Source organism: Solea solea, chromosome 20 (genome assembly GCF_958295425.1).
Source record: "Solea solea chromosome 20, fSolSol10.1, whole genome shotgun sequence".
Taxonomy (NCBI): Eukaryota; Metazoa; Chordata; class Actinopteri; order Pleuronectiformes; family Soleidae; genus Solea; species Solea solea.
In genome coordinates, this window is record NC_081153.1 from 12,399,405 (window position 1) to 12,410,500 (window position 11,096).

General features: G+C 42.5%; 2 protein-coding genes and 1 long non-coding RNA gene across 3 annotated transcripts in view; 2 read left to right on the forward strand and 1 right to left on the reverse strand.

Annotated features, from left to right (window-relative positions):
- Positions 1–609: 609 nt before the first annotated feature.
- Positions 610–2,750, forward strand: dlx5a (distal-less homeobox 5a). The gene is made up of 3 exons (XM_058620084.1): positions 610–1,502; positions 1,879–2,063; positions 2,233–2,750. The coding sequence occupies exons 1-3, from the start codon at positions 1,142–1,144 to the stop codon at positions 2,545–2,547; spliced, it is 861 nt and encodes a 286-aa protein (XP_058476067.1). The 5' UTR covers positions 610–1,141; the 3' UTR covers positions 2,548–2,750.
- A 3,351-nt stretch (positions 2,751–6,101) lies between these two features.
- The window catches only part of LOC131447746 (uncharacterized), a 12,857-nt gene continuing 7,862 nt past the window's right edge, over positions 6,102–11,096 (forward strand). Inside the window, exon 1 of the long non-coding RNA XR_009234074.1 lies at positions 6,102–6,840. This is a non-coding gene — a long non-coding RNA (uncharacterized LOC131447746). The remainder of the gene's footprint in view (positions 6,841–11,096) is intronic.
- dlx6a (distal-less homeobox 6a) lies at positions 7,118–9,835 on the reverse strand. The gene is made up of 3 exons (XM_058619748.1): positions 9,021–9,835; positions 8,167–8,360; positions 7,118–7,997 (listed from the first exon to the last, which is right to left on the reverse strand). Exons 1-3 carry the CDS (start codon positions 9,325–9,327, stop codon positions 7,758–7,760), a joined length of 741 nt encoding a protein of 246 aa, XP_058475731.1. The 5' UTR covers positions 9,328–9,835; the 3' UTR covers positions 7,118–7,757.

Genomic DNA, 11,096 nt, shown 5'->3' on the forward strand with positions numbered 1-11,096 from the left:
TTGACCCTTTGCAACATATTATGATGTATGTGACAGAGTAAATAGTCTAAGAGTTTGTACATGTTAACAAATTGCACCGGTATAATTGCAGTGTTGTGGTTTAAAAGAAATGGGTTTTGTGTGAGCACTCCGTTTTTGCGGGTTTGCCCCTCGAGTGCAGCACCTCGGTTTGTCCACTGGTCGGCGCTGTTCACCACTGAATGTGTCAGACAGTGGCGCTGAGCATTGATTTAGCATGTTCTGCTACGTGTTCTTTCACATGAGATAATATAAATCGTTATTGATCCTGGGCCATATTATCGTTGTTATATGATGCCAACCAAGAAAACCCAAAATTGTTCTTGAATACGAAAAATCGCATTGTGGGAAGGCATTAGTTGTGATTAATGGAATATAACATATTTTACATTAATCTAAATGTTTAATATGCTGATTATTATATTAGCTACACATATTAGTGGACAGTATAAACTAGTATATATTAGATGCAAGAGTCGAAAATTTCATTGGTGTAGTTTAAAATGTGGTTTTAAAAAGGCTAAACATCCTCAGAAAATATGTTTCATGCTTTATTAGCGTTTGTATCATTCAATTGTAAGCTGTGATTTAGAGGCTATTATTTTGATCACTTACACAATAAAATAACGTGTATTGCGCGTTAATAGAATGCATAAGTAAAGAATAATGAAGACAACATTGTCCTCATAATCAGTCAGCTGCTGCCATTTTAGTAATAAGCGATTTGTCTCAGTAATTCATCCATCTGAAAAAAACGTCCACTGGCCAACACTTTAATTACTCCTATTGATTGATCGTGTAAAATCACAACAATGCAGCAACATAGCCCTGGTGGTTCCCCCCTTATAAGAAAGCTGGCGGAGTGAATTGGGTGTAGCTGTGTCTGTGTGCGCCCTGGCCAATGGAACCAGATCCTCCCTGCAGTGCGTAAGAGCGCGGTTTAGGATTTAACCAAGTCTTTGCTGCGGGGCTGGCTACAGTCTTCACCAGAGCCCGACGGCCTGAGAGCCTTTCAACAATGCCAGTCTAGTCTCCACGCTGCTTTGGATCACACTGCGTCGTCTCTTTTTTGGTGCTAATACAATAAAAGCGACAAAAATACCCACGCGTTTTCCTTCGAATTATGACTGGAGTATTCGATCGGAGGATCCCGAGTGTGAAACCTGCAGACTTCCAGAGCTCCTTTCAACTCTCAACCGCCATGCACCACCCGTCTCAGGAATCTCCTACTTTACCGGAGTCCACAGCCACAGATTCCGGCTACTACAGTCCCGCCGGTGGAGTCTCTCACGGCTACTGCTCACCGAGCTCCACCTCGTACGGGAAGCCTCTCAATGCCTACCAGTACCAGTACCCGGGTGTCAACGCGTCCGCTGGAAATTACTCGACAAAATCCTACACCGATTACAGCTCGTACACGACCCCCGCCTACCATCAGTACACTGGGGCTTACAGCAGAGTGCAAGCCCAGCCAAGTCCACAAGGTAAGGCCCCGCAGATAATTTTTTATTACATTATAATTGTTATTATATGAACATGAGCAGATTAATAGTTTGTGGTCGATGTATTATTTAGTCTATTTGATTTTTTTCCCACTTTCTGCATAAAAATAAAACAATGAATCCAACAAACGAGGCTTCATTTGTGATTAAAAATGACTTTGAAGCTTTTTAATAATACGCACAGTTTTCCTTAGTTTCTCCTCTGGAATACATTTTGTTTATGGCACTAGATTTTCCATGGGGTTTAAAATGATAAAGGTGGCCCACTAAAAAGAAAGAAGGACTAATGTTTAATAAAAGATGCTCCATTTTACACTGGGAGCAAAGTACTCATTGTTGCTTGCGATTACTTTGACAGAAAAAGAGATAAGCGAGCCTGAGGTGAGGATGGTGAACGGCAAGCCGAAAAAAGTGAGGAAGCCTCGCACAATCTACTCCAGCTTCCAGCTGGCCGCTCTGCAGAGGCGCTTCCAGAACACACAGTACCTGGCGCTGCCGGAGAGAGCCGAGCTGGCTGCATCACTGGGACTCACGCAAACACAGGTGGGCTCACATTTTCCTAGTCTTTTCATTTGAGTTTCATTATCAAATATGTCAATAATAACCTCTATTTATCTTGTGCGTTTTTACGCACCGTGTCTCCTTTTCCCCCTTCCATTGCTTCTGTGGTTCTATCAGACATTAATCTTTTGTTGTCTTTGTTTTTTTCCAGGTGAAGATCTGGTTCCAGAACAGGAGATCAAAAATGAAGAAGCTCATTAAAAACGGGGAGCATCTACCGGAGCACAGCCCCAGCTCCAGCGACCCCATGGCGTGCAACTCTCCACAGTCCCCGGCCGTGTGGGACACACAGGGCCCGTCCAGGCCGCATAGCCTACAGCCACAGAACATCAACACGACCGCGTCTAACTTTTTGGAAAACTCGGGGTCGTGGTACACCCCAGCCGGAAGCTCCATGACCTCCCACCTGCAGAGTCCTAACTCGATACAGCACTCACTGGCTCTTGGAGCGGGGACGTTATATTGAAAAAACCCTGTTGTTCATTTCAAACCTCCTTCATTTTTTTCTCTCTCCTTCTATGGACTCGTGTTCACATTTCAGAGGAATATGCAAATGTATTTGATGACAGTCATAGAAGAAACGTGTAAAATGTGTAAATGTGTGCATGTAATTTATTGCATTTTTTGGAAGACTATTAAACGTTTAAATGGACAATGGAACTTGGAAAACCTCCGGCTTCTCTGCTGCAGTCTCTTGTTATTTACACCGAAAATCACGGACACGGACTCACAGACATGAGCTATGTCTGTGAGTCTCAGGTGACGTTCGATGAGTTAAAGATGAATTAGAAAATGTACATTTATTTACCATACTTTTCATTTGTCATATTTATTCTATTATTATTATTATTATTATTGTTATTATTACCATTATTATTATTATTATTGTTACTGTCTTTATTTCTGAAAATGTCACCTAACCTAGTGTTTTGGAGAAGGAAATTAAGGAAAATGCCGTCATTATCAAATCAAAAAGCATAAATAATGTGTAAAGATTTTATTATTTTAGTGCTTTAACACATGAAGCAAAAAAATGGTATTGTACATTTCTGAGAAATCGTGTCTAATATGTACCATAATAACAAGGCAGTCCTCCTTTATATATAATTATAATTACACTTGTTTCACATTATTATTATTATTATTATTATTATTGTTATATATAATATTTATTTTGTGTTTGTGGGAGTCGGTGCAGATTTTGTAAGACTGTATTTTGTAAAACAATCGGATTCAGTGTGACATCGTCAACTTTGTAATATATTATTGTAAAATCCATATTTTAAATAATGATATAAAAAATCCAGTATTTTGCAACCTGTAGTTCTATATTTACCAATCTGAAACCACACAACAACATGAATTATTGTTATTCATAGTAATATGAATAACAATACAAAATAATAATTATTAGTAATAATAATGCTAATAATAGTATAATTCAGACGGTGTTTTCGTGCAGCAGCTGGCTGAGGCTCTCAGCTCTGTAAAGCAGACGTGCAGGGCTTGTTGCAGCAGACAGTCTGCAGTCGCTCTCGCTTTGTCTTCCCTGCAATTAGACGCTTTGAATGGCAGAGAGGAGGCGAGGGGGGCGGCACGGAGATCTGAGACAATCCGCATTCCTGTGGGGGCAGACCGGCTCCAGAGCTCTGCCAGTCCCGGCCGCAGCCCACCTTCCGGGTAAAAAAAAAATGAGAAAAGGAAGAAAGGCAAAGAAAGCGAGAGAGGGAGGGAGAGAGAGGGAGAGAGAGAGAGAGAGATCCTCACCATGTTATTATCAGCAGGCTGCATTAGCTGCGCTGCCGCTGCAAGAAACCGCTAAACAAACCGTGTCACTGCGTGACATATTAGCAGATTTGAAAATTGACCTAATTGAATTTGCCTGCATGGCGAACAATCACACACACACACACACACACACACAAATGTAGTACTGTCATAGTGTTCATCTTCAATTTAAAATCATCAAACAACTGTTTTTTGTTGTTTGTTGTCTTTCACCCTCACTTTTTTTTTGCGTTTCAGCAGGTCACTCGAGACATTTTCACACCACGCGCACACGCTCATGCACAGTCGCACACGAAGGCCTCTTTTGCGTCTGTGTCCGTCCCTCTCTCTCTTTCTCTCTCTCACTCTCTCTCTCTCACACACACACACAAACACCTGTATGTCCCTATCATCATCCATTTCTCTCTCTCTCTCTATCTCTCTCGCTCTCTCTCTCTCACTCACACACACACACACACTTACTCACTCACACAAGATTTGCACAGCTATTCTTCTGGGGACGCTGCGCTGACTTTGATTGAATTCAATATTAATGAAAGTATTATTCCTAACCATTACATTACATGTCATTTAGCAGACGCTTTTATCCAAAGCGACTTACAATAAGTGCATTTAAACATTTGGGTACAAATAAGATCTAGAAGTAAGTAAGAGCTTCAAGTAAGCCAAACTATGAAGCGCTAGTCATAAGTGCGATATATAAGTTGTTTTTTTTTTTACCATAACTATAACCATAACTGATGATGCCTAACTCTAACCTGAACCCATCCACAATTAAGGTTCTGCCTCATTAGGCCCAGGTTTTGGTCTCTATGATGACTACTGGTCCTGACAAGGTCAGTGTGTTTATGCCAGAAAAGGTTCTAAAGAGACAACACACACACACACACACACACACACACAAACACACACCTGTATGGCTCTGTCATCTATCCATTCTCTCTCTCTCTCTCTCTCTCTCTTTCTCTCTCTCTCTCTCTCTCACACACACACACACACACACACACTCGTGGTGCCATTATATCGAGAGCCCGTTTATTTCCAACCGAACATTTTCCACTCAGCGAGTTTCCCCCCGTTTTGCAAATCGAGTCTAAATAATGACAGTTAGCTTTACTGGACAGCTTCAACTGTAACACTCCACAATAATTATTCTCCAGGATTAGGGCCTCCATTATCATAATCTGGACATTGACAATTACCTATAATTTGCAAAGATGCGCTTGGTTCTTGATTGCAGAGGGCTTTTTTTTTTTTTTTTTCCCCGAAGCTCGCCATCACTAAACAGTGACAGTAATAACAGCTAATTTTGCAGGCAATATATAAGAGCTTACCAGGGTGTGCAAACACTTTCCCACCTGGATTTGCTTATTCAACCAGCGGCAGTAAAAAGCGTGCAGCGCCTTTTTTTGGTTAGTTTGTGTTAGAGCAAAGGAAAGGAAAGGTAAGCGAGCAGAGTCTTATATTTTCTCTCCTGTGACTGTTCCTGATTTAATTTACAAGAGACCGATAAGGAGTCTTTACTCATTGGATCAACTGAAACCACAACAATCTGCATTTTTCTGAGACACTCTGATGTTTTATTTGTGGGAGTAAACATTTCATTTGTGTGTGTATTTTTTTTTTTATGAGCTTTTTTATTCATGTTGTGCCGGTGCAGTTAATGTGGTGATGAGTGGAATCTTAGTCTGCTTCTGCTGCTTTTGTTGCTGTGAGTCTGTTTGAGGCTAAAGATCACAGAGCAAGAAGTGACACAACCCTCCCTCCTTTCAACCCCCACCCTCATATCTGCCTCTGTCACTCTGCTGCACTCCTTCACATCTATCTATCTATCTATCTATCTATCTATCTATCTATCTATCTATCTATCTATCTATCTATCTATCTATCTATACCACTTAAAGGCCTCATTTGAAAGACTTATTTTATTAAATGTTATATTTATTTTATTTTTCATGTGACCCATGGCATTGATTCTCAGTTTAAAATGTATCATTTTACCCCCAATATTCCATTTGATTTGTAATTTCCTGCAAAACAACATTGTTTTTTATCCAGTAATTTTGTGGAAACATGTAAACAAATGCATTAGTGTATGTGTTAAGTACAACATTGGCCACTCTAACATTGTTATTTTTTATATTTTTTATTAATATTAATTATGAGGTGTGTGTGTGTGTGTGTGTGGGGGGGGGGGGGTCTGCCCTTTTCACTTGAGCCCCCTCTCCCCCTGCCATGTCTGTGCGCGCCACTGATTATTATCACGCTCCCATGTATAAATCATGATGAAAACCTGCAGGTGATGCGTCTTCACTTCTCTCTGCTGCTGTTTCCCCTTCTCCTGTGAGGAGGATCATGGGTGTTGACGGGGGCCACAGAGCAGATACGGGGGCCCCCCCAGCAGCCTGGGGCCCCCGCAGGTACAAGGCGTCCTCAGTGTGCGCCAGTGGGACATCCGCGATTTGACAGCTGCGTGGAGCTTTTCAGCCTTGTAATTTCAGATAATATCCCGAGCGCTCACTCTTCTCGGCAATTTGTATATGAATAACCGAATAATTTCCCCCTTTTGTTCCATCTGTGCTACCTCAAATCCAAATAAAGATGCCTTTTAGTATTAAAAGTGGTTGAAAATTACAGGTAATTATCTTTGACGGTAAAAACGCTGTAATCAGCGGGCTACATCAAAAATTACCCTAATTATGCCTGCATTTATGAGAATGGAAAAAAAGCCTCACTTGGATAAAAACCCACAAATTGTCCCAAATATCTCCTTCATATTGAACGCCACTGCAGCTGGCTGCTTTGTTCAACATCGATCCCGTGGAGCTTGGCATTTAACGCCCTGCATTAGGACGGAGAGAAGGGAGAAAACATTTTGTCAATACTTCTAATAATTGAGGGTGAAATGACAAGATAAGCTGGACGTGGAGCAAATGGCTTTGGAGGTGAATGTAGGCAGCAGCGGTGAGGGGTAAGTTAATTTCCTCTGGCGCGTTTGATAAATCTATACAGTGTCGTGTTCTTCATCATGCAGCCACTGAGCGCGTCGGGTTTATGCGAGATGTTTACTCTGGAGAAAAGAGGCTTTTCACTCAGAACCTTATGTTCACATAGTCTCTTCAGAGCGTGCACTCACCAGGGGCACGGGAACTGATGTGATGTTGGCCCAATACGGGAGCACATGGAGAGGCCTAGATTTTTTTTTTTTTTTTTTAAATGATCTGGAAATTAATGCAACAGCAGGCATCTGTTTTGAGTCACGGTTTACTCTTGACAAAACATAAAAAGTGTATGTACAACTAAAACCGCAGATTATATTTACAGACAGACAAGTTGCTTGGGTTTTGCATTTTGGAGGAAAAAAAAGAAAGGAGGAAAAAAATAAGAAAAAGAAGGAAAAGCAGTCAGGAGTCCTTCATACATGGCAAATGTTCTGCGTGTGCGCCACAGCGCATGGTCAGTGTGTGGGCAGCCTTTTGTCCAAAGTGGCTAAAAAAATGTCACTGGTAATATTTGGTATATTGACGTTCAGATGTTGACATGAATGAAAGCATAACAAATATGCGAGCCCACTGAACAGCCATGTTACGCTAGAGAAAACAAAACAAAAAAAGTTAGTTCCCCTTGTTTGTTTGTGTCACCACACCGAGGCTTGGCTGTGCTTCTATCCCGCAGCAGCAGAGATGCTGAGAAGCTTCTTCTTCTTCTTCTTCTTCTTCTCCTCCTCCTCCTCCTCTTCCTCCTCCGGCCTCCTCTCCAGCGTCCAGCCTCTCGCTGACAGCTCATTTCAGGCGACATTGGAAACTGCACGGCGGAGATTTGCGGAGGCCTCCGGACAGCTCACCGACCCCTCTCTCTCTCTCTCGCTCTCTCTTGCCTCTCATCAGTCTATCTCTGCATGGAGTCTTGGTGCGGGGACGAATACCAGTGAGAGTAGCCGGGCATGTAGCTGTTGCTCGGCATGTTTACTCCTTTGGAAGAGGCCGAGACGTCCCAGATTGGAGGGATGGTAGGGGAGCGCGGGGACAGGGACATGGAGCCCGGGATTGGTTCACTCTCGTGCGGGTTGCCGCCTTGCTTGAGCAGCTTCTTGAACTTCGACCTCTTATTCTGGAACCAAATCTTTACCTGAGGGAGAGGAGGAGAAGAAGTCGAGAGGGTTTCATTCACTCAAAATAACATATGACATAACAAATACCAAAGGCACATATAATATTTAAAATAATGTATTTATAACATTCAAATCGGTGCACACAGCTCCATCCCTCTCCCACACACACACACACACACAACATACCTGTGTTTGTGTTAGTCCCAGAGAGGCAGCCAGCTCGGCGCGCTCCGGTAAAGCGAGGTACTGTGTTTGCTGGAAACGGTGGTTCAGTGCTTGAAGCTGCAAACTGGAGTAAATTGTCCGAGGTTTGCGGATCTTCTTGCCTTTGCCGTTAAAACGAATCTCCCCATTCTCGATCACTGTCGTTTTCTGCTGCTCTGCAACAAAAACAAGCAACGTTATTATTCACAGCCGCCGTGGTGAGATATCCGTGTGTGGCGTGGAGATGTGAGGCGTCGAATAAAAAGGTGTGTGGGGAAAAAATAAAATTAAATAAAATTAAAAAATAATGAAGAGAATTCAATGTGATAAACGTTGACATGTCACAGCGCCCTAACGCGGCCGTGGCAGCCATAATCCTCATACGCTGTCATATTTAGGATATTGCTGGTAATGACACGTCAATTAAATGCTAATTACAACATTCAGGGCGTGCGGGCTGCCTAATTTCCACGAGTAGTTGGTGAGGATTGCGCGGTGGTGATGATCACACCCCGGGCATTAAAACACATTCAGTGAGAGAAGAGCTAAACGGATCAGCAGCACAGGCTGGAGAGACGTGGATCTCGAATTATCCGGTGCCATTTGCGCACAATCTTCTTCCGTGTCGCTCACAGGAGTGGCCGTGCAGTGGCTTCGGGGATGACACCAACAATGGCAGGGAGTGAGGTACGAGTCCGTCACTGAGGCTCACCGGTGTTTAAAAAAGAAAAAAGGAAAAAAAGAACAGGATATCTTTGCGGTAATGCTGCGTGTCAGGCGTGTCGGGGATTGCGCATTTTTTCCACTCGGCTGGTGAAAAATGGGATTTTCCTTACCTGTGCCGTCTAACCTTGTCTGTCCTCCCGTGTTGTTGTGATACGATGGCAGGTACGGGCTGTGGTGCGCGTGGCTCACATATGGGTACGGTAACGACCTGTTGTAGGTGTTGGTCCCGGGGTACGACGTGTTGTCGTGCTGGTGGTGAGCGTGTGAGCCGGAGTGGAGACAGTGCAGCGGGTAGTGGCCGCTGGCCATCGACGGGGAGCTCTGCTGTGACTGCGACTGCTGCCCAAACTCCATGAAAGCAGACTTGGTCGAGTCCTGAGCGTCCAGACCGTCAGCCATCGTAGTCATGGTCATCATCGAATTTTCTGCCTTGAGAGCACTCACCCCCCTCTCTCCCAAGACCAAATCGGTTTTTCTCTCTCTCTCCCTCGCGCTGTGTTGTTGTCTCTCTCTCTCTCTCCCCTCTCCACCGCGAAAAAGATATTGTCCTATTAACACCCGGGTTTTTCCACGCGCGTCTTTATTTCCCCCCCTTGTTCCCGTGATATTCTCACTCAAAGTGGCGGAAGGTAGGCATAAGTTAAGGGAGAGATTTTAAGGTGGATTCTGTTAAAATTGAGCCTTTGCTTCCAGACTTGATGCAGACACTACAAGTAGAATGGTTTGTCTCCAAAGGGCAGCGCCTTCCGATTGGTCATCCAACCCAAACGTCATCAGTGCTCTGCGCTTCACGGAGCCTTGAGCTGAAGTTAAACCACCTTACCAGCTCCCACCGCCACTATGAGGGGAAATAATGTGGTGGGGAAAAGACGCCTAATTCCTACAGACAAGCTTCACGCGTAAAACCAGCTCCTTTTTGGAGTCGATTTTGTTTTTTAACCCAAACCCCTAAATTACGCACGACGCGCAACATATAGTAACCCCGCGCGCACTTTGATTGACTCTATATGTTCCTTCTTCCTCTGCTTCCCCTTCTCAGCCTTTAACTCCTCCTTTCCTCTGGAATTAATTACATATAGGGAAGCATCACACAAACATCCTGTTTGGGAAAGTAGTTAGTGAATCCCTACTTAATAATAAACAGACCTTTTTTTGAAAAAAATAAATAAATAAAAAAACAACAACCCCAAAATGTCAGTAAATTATTTACACGTTAATCCTCCACTGCAAACATATTAATCTCCAATCATCGTTTTAAAGGGGATTACATGTTAATTCTGTCAAATGGTAAACGTTTACAAACGACTTTGCTGCAATCCCAGCACTATTAAATGAACATTGAAATATTTATTTCCCTAATTTGTGGCTTTATACATTTGCTCAAGTGAAGTGATCTGTTTTATTTCAAGGAAACCTCTTAAAACAGGTGGGATTTGTTTTTGTTTTTTTTTAGTTCTGCAGATTTCTGTGGATTTTAATGAGGAAAGTATAACTTCTGTGGTTATTTTTTACATTTTTATTTAATTTTTTTTGCAGTGTACATAATTTACATTATTAGTAATTCATATTTAACCCCCCTTCTGCTCTGAGAGTAACATATATTATAACTGCTGTATTTTCCCCTGGGGCTACTGACCATATGATTAAAGATCCTCAGACAATTCCAAATGCAGTGCGTGTGACACATCAAATAACAATATGCCTGAGGTACAATAGATTATTTTGCACATAGAAGGGTGGATACCGAGATAAACTGACAGAGTCTTTTATCCCTGTTGGTAATATGAGGCCTGATAGGGTCCTCAATATATGTAAATTATACAGTTTGCCCATGAGGGGATGACATGTTCGATTCGAATATATACGAACAAAACGATATTTCCACATTATTGCAGCTCCAACGTGGATTTAAAATCCTAATTTTCAGTACGTTTGATGCAGCGATTTTCACAAATAGGGCGACGAAGAAGAAAAAAAAATACAACTGTGTGCAATCAAGTTGCTGTGAAAACCTATTTGATTAGCGGCCACACTTTGCTCAAATTGCAGCTATAAAATTAAGAACAATTCGCCTGTAATGATTATGGACTGTTGGATTTATTTTGGGAGGGTGGAAATAAAAGTGGATATAGCATAAATTATCCCCCTAATTATACGCCAGTGTCGCCTCAATTATCCTCTTATCA

Bases quoted from the DNA above. Each gene is read 5' to 3' on its own strand.
- dlx6a (XM_058619748.1), bottom strand. From the start codon at position 9,327: ATGATGACCATGACTACGATGGCTGACGGTCTGGACGCTCAGGACTCG. The intron at 8,361-9,020 runs GTAAGGAAAATC...TTTTTGTTGCAG, and splicing joins GACAAGGTTAGACGGCACAG to AGCAGCAGAAAACGACAGTG. The intron at 7,998-8,166 runs GTATGTTGTGTG...CCTCTCCCTCAG, and splicing joins TGGGACTAACACAAACACAG to GTAAAGATTTGGTTCCAGAA.
- dlx5a (XM_058620084.1), top strand. From the start codon at position 1,142: ATGACTGGAGTATTCGATCGGAGGATCCCGAGTGTGAAACCTGCAGAC. The intron at 1,503-1,878 runs GTAAGGCCCCGC...TTACTTTGACAG, and splicing joins AGCCCAGCCAAGTCCACAAG to AAAAAGAGATAAGCGAGCCT. The intron at 2,064-2,232 runs GTGGGCTCACAT...GTTTTTTTCCAG, and splicing joins TGGGACTCACGCAAACACAG to GTGAAGATCTGGTTCCAGAA.